The following is a 7145-nucleotide window of genomic DNA, read 5'->3' as shown; positions in this document are numbered from 1 at the left end:
TCCTGTGTCACAGAATCACAGAAGGACCACTGGCAGGCACCTCTGGGGGTCATCTGGTCCAATCCCTCTGCTCAAGTAGGGCCACGTCAAGGTGGCTTTTAAGTACCTCCGAGGAACACCTCAAAAGCTGTCTGGCCAACTTGTTCCAGGGCTCACTCACCTTCATAGTAAAATGATATTCACAGGGACTGCCCGTGTTTCAGTGTGCACCCACTGCCTCTTCGTCCTGCCCTGAAAAGATCATGGCTTTGCCTTCTGTGCACCCTCCCTTTCCCAATACTAATTCACACCAACAAGGTGCCTTTGAGCCCACTCTTCCTCATGTTGAACAGTGCCAGCTTTCTCAGACTCCCTGTGTATGTCATATTCTCCAGTCCTTTAACTACATCAGTGGCCCTTTGCTAGACTTTCTACAGTATGTACACATCTTCTCTTCAGCTGGAGTCCACTACTGGACAAAGTAGTCCAGTACTCCAGATACATCTCATCAGTGCTAAGATGAGGGCAAGGATCACCTCTTTGGACCTGCTGGCAACACTCCTCATAATACAGTCCAGGATACTTCCTTTGCCAAAATAACGCATTGTTATTGGCGTTCAACTTGGTGTCCACCAGGACTTTGATCTTCGCAATGCTGCTTCAGACACTGATATTACCAACGTGAGCCTCTGAGATCAATGATACTTCTCTGTGAAATACTGAGTCTTCAGTTCAGATGGGGGACACACCAGGAATAAGATGCTTGAAATTGCTGAATCTAAGCAAAGCTGACTTCTCTCAGTGCAGGGCTAATATAAACAAATGGATTCCAGACCAACTTACTGATCACTTCAAATGAGATACAAAAATCTGAAGCAGTTAACACACTGCAAGGCAGAATGAAGAGATTTATTGCAGACACACTCTCAGAAGTTCATGTAACAAAGAAATGTTCTGTTTACAAAGAGGCTTCTAGGCTTGTGCATTTTTTACACAGTATGTGTTGAAATCTAAGTTTTGGTTTTGCAGAGTAGCAGTGTTAACTGCAAATCTATAGTTCAAATGTTTACCTCATCTCATTGCATCACCACTGTTATACCTCAAGATAAGACTTTAAATAAACTGACTAATGGGTGGGCTGACTGCCTGCATAACTAATTGTATTCATGCCCACTAAGCCATATAGACATACATTTCCTGAAAGAAAAAAAAAAAAGTTTATTTTATTGCTTTATCATTCAATTGTAATTAAGTAATGAACTATGCTTTTATTTCAAGGTAGCAGTCTACTCCTTCAATATAATTATTCTTTAACATGTATTGTGTATCTTCCCTCCATCTCAGAAGAAACTTCTATATTTGAACTTTACATCCAGGAAGGGCCAAAGTAGACCTCTCTACAGGAGACACTCCTGCCCTCTCATTGCTACTACAGAGATATTTTTGTGGAACAAGGCTGCATCTATTGAACTAAAACGTCTCTTCATTAGAAAAACACCAACACCACATTCTTCAAAATTACTGGAATTTTATTTGCCTCAGGCTTATGACTTGCAACCAAAGACATTGTGCAAAGAAAGCAAAGATTAAGTACACTTTAGGGAAAAGGTGATAATCCACATTGGTAACATAGAAGATCAGTCTGATGAAAGAAGCCATACGTTACACTATATAGATTGCAATATTCAATAGCATTTTTAAACCAACTTTTTTAATAGAGAAAAAAAAAGTTAAGCAAAGTTTACAATAGACATAAATTTGATACAATTCAAAAAGCCTTTTTCTGAAGATCATCAAGCGTAAAGTGGAAAAACGTATATGGGGCAGGATGTATGAAAGCTAACTACTGAACATTTATAAGCTATTAAACAAAGTCGCATATATGTACCACAGTGTAAAAAACCAATACGGGACAAATAAAAAATTTGAAAACTGCCTGATGAAAAATAAAATAACCAGTGGTTTTTAATGACTTCTCCTGGTTATCAATGCTACAAAAGACTTTTTTTTGTTGCCTTTCTGATGTCACTGAAAAAAAAAAACCTTATCAAATGATAAAACCAGGCACAATCAAACCATTACCAAGTCAAAACCAGCCCATAGAAATATACTATCAACCCATATTTTTCCCTCAAAAGGTTTCTTTTTTGTTTTTTGAGGCCCATTTGGTCACAATATGTTACATTTTTTTTTTGCCTTTTTTTACACCATGATATCATATGTTTGTCTGGCACTATCCTAAAGCTAAATTATAGAGAATGAGAATACAGAAACAACCCAATGTCTATTTGACAAAAAGAATTCACTGGGTGTAAAATAGGAGAAAAGAGAAGAGAAGGGGAAGGGGTCAGTTCTGCCAAGAAAATAAACCCTATGGATCACTCATCATCACTTCCGCTTGCTTCCGACTGGTCCTAGAGGTAAGAGACACAAGACAAGTCAGAAATTCTTTCCAGCTATTCTGTGGAATTTGTTAAAGAAGGAAAAATAAAAGGGAGTACGAGGAAGAAATATGACAATTAAACTGACAAATCAAGATAGCCTGAAGAAAGGTACTGTGTTATCTAGTATTTCTTTCATGAAATTTCATCTAATTGCTGTAGACTTCTTTAGACAGGAAAGACAGAGAGTCAGGAAACACCAGCTCTTTCTTTCTATCCAGACATTTAAGAACAACTGGGAAGACATCTATTTTCATTTGTTGCAATAATAGAAGCACCCACTAAAAAAAAGGTAAAAAATAATCAAGCTTTTATCTGTGGACAAAAGTGAACAGACCATGAGACTTAAAGGTTCAATGAATGTAGGAATAGCTTGAAGAAATAAGATGCAAACTTCTTAGACTTCTTGTCTTCCAGCACTGGGACCAGATCTCATAAGTGCACCCCCACCCAATTCTCTCAGGATGATCACTACAAGTTAAATATGTGCTTAAGCATGAACAGTTGAGAATTCTGACAGCAAGCAGGACAGGGCAGAGATGTAATCACTGCAACCACTTCCACAGTCTCACTGAACAAAACTTACATTTTCCTCTTGATCCTCATCACTATCATCATCACTCACGACAGGCTTGGCTTTTGCTCTGCTTTGCCTCTTCTTGCCTTTTCCTTTCTCCCGACTTTTTTCATCCTTCTTATTTAACTTGATTTTGACTTTCACTGATTTTGCTGCAAAAAGTTTAATAGTGTACATTAATATAACATTCACTTACCAATTTCAAATGCTGTCTCTTGTTCACAGGTAGTATATGGTAGTATAAAGAGAAGATATAAATTTAAAAGTATTTTCTTCATTACTATAGAAATGTTTAGCCTTCATATAAACAGACCTTTTTTTCATACTTTAAAGTACAAAAATGCTATGTGGAGGATACTGGTGAATTTTAAGTGGACACCTTTCTAAAGAACATGTTATTCTGATTCCGTAATATCCACTCCTTTCCAAATGAGCTACTGAAGCTGCACGCACACTTGGAAGGGTAGCTCAGGGCCCACAGCTTCTGTAACCAGAGAAAAGGGGTAGCTGGAATCTGGATAGGTGTACTGGATGGCACAAAGTGCAATGAAGGAATCCATCTTTTTCCACTTCATCATGTTTCCAAATCTGTAGGAACTTAAAGAGTGTTCTGAAGCAATCAGAGTTTCACTTAGTTCTTGTCATACTGAAGAGTGTTTTCAACATCGTCTGGTTCTTAACCACGTAATGGACTTTGTATGTCACATCATGCCTGAAGGTTGACCACTTGCTGATAAAGACTGTCTCTAGCCTTTCCTGGCACATCCATTTACAAACAGCATGAAGAGGCCCTGAAGGGCTTATAAATAATTATGGCCACCCACAAAGCACCTCTTTAATTTGTTTCTGGCTTTAGAATAGTTTAAATAGAAGTAAGCCAGAACACCCAGTTGAAACACAAAAACAATGTTACACCAACGAAACCTCATAAAGAAATTACTTCCACCAATGGAAAATAGAAACTTGTAACACTCTCCATGCAGAAGCAGCAAAACCTGCTCTTCCATCCCCAGATATATTTGCTTGTCAGTATCTAGCAGGGGACTCACATTCTGATTCCGATTCTTCTTCTTCATCTTCTTCTTCATCATCATTGCTTTCATCCTCACTTTCTTCTTCTTTGGCTATCTTCTGTCGTGCACTTTTGAACACAGACTGAAGAACAATGGAATCCTCATAGATCTACAGTACAGGTACATATCTCTATTAGAATTATGAAGTCAAGCTGAATCAGAAATTCACAGCATAGGCCTAAATTTCCAGTGCAAGTCAACAGAGTACATGGCCTTTTCAAATATGAAGTAATAATGTCTGTTGCATGAATTTTACAAGAAATGCCAGGGTTAATTTTTCATGCTCTAAATTCATCAGTAGTAAGCTGAAAAGAAGCAACTCTTACTATGTATTTTTCTTGGGCTGCAGTGCAAGATGTAACCAAAAGCATGTATTTTATTACTACCTGTTAAAACCAGGTAGGGCAGTGTTCTTTATCTCTTCCACAACCCATCATCCCTCCAAGGAGATATCTTCTGTTAATGGGCCATTGAGTCTCACTGCATGACTGATAAAATTACATCATCCCATTGTGAGATGCTCCACACAGGGGCAGGAGCCAAGCATCCCTACCTGGATATCTTTGGAGACTCAAAATACCACAAGCAGCCTTTCTCCACTGGATCCCAGAGGAGAGAGACCAGACCCATCTACACCACCAGACCTTCAGAGGAAAGCTACGTCCTTCTACAGGGTCATTACTTCAACAGAACCACATCTGTCACTCCAGGAGGACTGCAGCCAGCATTTAATTGGACTGCTACCAACACCCTGATTGACCAACAGGGTTGTCAGGTTGTATTCTTGCTCTGACAGTGGGTTTTTTTTGTTTGTTTGTGGTTTTTTTTTGGTTGTAGTTCTTTTTGTTCTACTACTGTATTTTCATTTTAAGTTTCCTAGTAAAGAACTGTTATTCCTATTCCCGTATCTTTGCCTGAGAGCACCTTGATTTGATGATTTTAATAATTTGGGGGGGTGGTGGTTTACATTTTTCCATTTCAAGGGAGGTTTCTGTCTTCCTTAGCAGAACCTGTCTTTTAAAACCAGGACAGTATTACATGTAAAATGTCTAGTTAATGTTTATCTTATTACTTTCTACTGCCATAGGAACAATTGTGCATTTTCATCAGATCATAACACCCTTGAAAACCTGCCAAAGGAACAGACTTCATCAGTAAGCACCTTAATTAAAACATGGGTTATTGTCCGGCAATACAGTGAATAATGATAAATGACTAACCCTCAATTATCTTTAGGCTTTTTCTGAAATCCAAAGAAGCTACAAGGAAGATAATTTATCCCAAGCAGCTCATCCCTTCCTTACTTTCAGACCTAAAAAGACTGAAAAAAAATTATGGCTTGCTCTAAATTGAACATGTGTCCTCAAATATTCTGTCGCATCCAAAGTAAGTTGGGTACATCAGATTTTCTCTAAAACCCCCCAGCATGAGGGGACTCTCAAGAGTGACTGCTTTTGGTTTGTAACACATTTCTTTGGTTAACATAGTAAAGATCTTGTTGTGTTGCTGAATATCTGATTCTTTATCGTCACCTGAACAAATGACCTTGTGCTGTTTGTTCTGTAAAATGTCAGAAGACAAGAACTGCACAATTCATTATTAAACAATGAAGAATAATTACTAGAAGAGTACAGAGTAACAGACTGCATTCGATTTTATCATCATCATCATCATCACCATGATCTATCCTGGCTGTCTGTCATTCTACTCCTCCGGCTAAATGACATACTTTCTTGTATAAAGAGAAGCTAGGTATTTGTGAAAATGGTAATGAATGGACTTTTGGTTATCATTATGCAGTCTGTATGCTAGATGTGATAGAAGTGCTCTAATACTTTCTGGGTTCAACAAACTGAATTAGAAAAAGTTTGTTCAGAATACTTAACATGAAATATCCAGTTACTTCTTTTTTCACTTGACCACCAAGTGCTCTTTTTGAAAAACTAGCCTTCACTGTGGATTGTCCCCCATTGTGTATGTTCCTCTGTGCTTTTTAAGATGTTTGACTGCTCTCAATCATGTTAAAATTTTTAAGTATCTCTTATCTATAAAAAGTAACAGAGAAGCCTTTGAGAAGCTGCTCTCCTGTCTTACAACATTAATGCACCATGAGACTCCAGAACTTCCTTCCTTAAAGTCAAGTAACAATTTACTTTCTCTTATACCCACCTCAAGTCAGCTATTGACAGAACCTGACAGGTTCCTCTTGAAAACTATTTATTTTTCATATACAATTGTTCTTAGGAGTGATTATTTCAACTAACCTTCTCTTCTTTGTCATAAAAACACTTTTATAAGACAAAAAAACCTCTACAACATTTTATTTTTTAATGCTGGCAGCTACATATTTAGGGCATCAATGTGACCCAGACTTTCAAACAGCATCCCAATGAAATACAGGAGTTCCAAAAATTATTTTAACCTTCTTTATGTGGAATTACTTGTAATATTCCTATCTATTTTGATACTCAAAAAACCCTATGGGGCTGATTCATGAAAAGCCGTGCAAATAGAAATTTTATTATTTTGACAGAAACCAAATTCCAACAGGTTTCAAAAAATCAAGCAACAATGACAGGAGAACTTCTTTTAAAAAGGGAGAAACGATGCCACAAGAACTTCACAATAAATTGCAACATTCATGAGAAATCTTCCATTTGAAGAGACACACAAGCATTTTTAACCCTGCACACATCTGTGTGTCATTTGACCATTACAACATGAAAAGCTTTTCAAAATACTGAGGCTTCATTGAGGACAAAAGCCTTAATACATAAGGTCATTCTATCCCTGAAAACCCTTAATAAGCTTCTATCTCAGATGGAACTGCTTTGCTCCAAGGAAAAGCAGCATTCAATGCACCACATTAACAGAACACTTGAAGTTCACTGTGTGCTTAAACTATCTGAATTAGCCATTTTTTTTTTGAGTGCTCACACAAATAATCTAATTTACTGAAGTCAATTGGTATGTCAGAGCAAAGGTAGACCAAAACAAAGAACTCAAGGTGTATCAAGGAAGCCTGGAACACTGGAGGGACTACTGCAGAAGTGCCCTGCAACTCAGGGGAAATCA

The 7145-nt window shown here is 37.7% G+C and overlaps 1 protein-coding gene across 6 annotated transcripts in view; it reads right to left on the bottom strand.

The window, feature by feature from the left end:
• Window positions 1-1487: 1487 nt before the first annotated feature.
• Window positions 1488-7145, bottom strand: part of SMARCA2 (SWI/SNF related, matrix associated, actin dependent regulator of chromatin, subfamily a, member 2) — a 121740-nt gene continuing 116082 nt past the window's right edge. For all 6 annotated transcript variants that reach the window (XM_015652615.2, XM_015652611.2, XM_015652617.3 and 3 more), the window contains 3 exons: window positions 4047-4179; window positions 3007-3149; window positions 1488-2393 (listed from right to left, as the gene is read on the bottom strand). In XM_015652615.2, coding sequence (XP_015508101.1) covers window positions 2358-2393; window positions 3007-3149; window positions 4047-4179 — 312 coding nt within the window. In that variant the 3' untranslated portion in view covers window positions 1488-2357. The remainder of the gene's footprint in view (window positions 2394-3006; window positions 3150-4046; window positions 4180-7145) is intronic.

Source organism: Parus major, chromosome Z (genome assembly GCF_001522545.3).
Source record: "Parus major isolate Abel chromosome Z, Parus_major1.1, whole genome shotgun sequence".
NCBI lineage: Eukaryota > Metazoa > Chordata > Aves > Passeriformes > Paridae > Parus > Parus major.
This window is presented reverse-complemented; position numbering and strand designations above follow the sequence as displayed.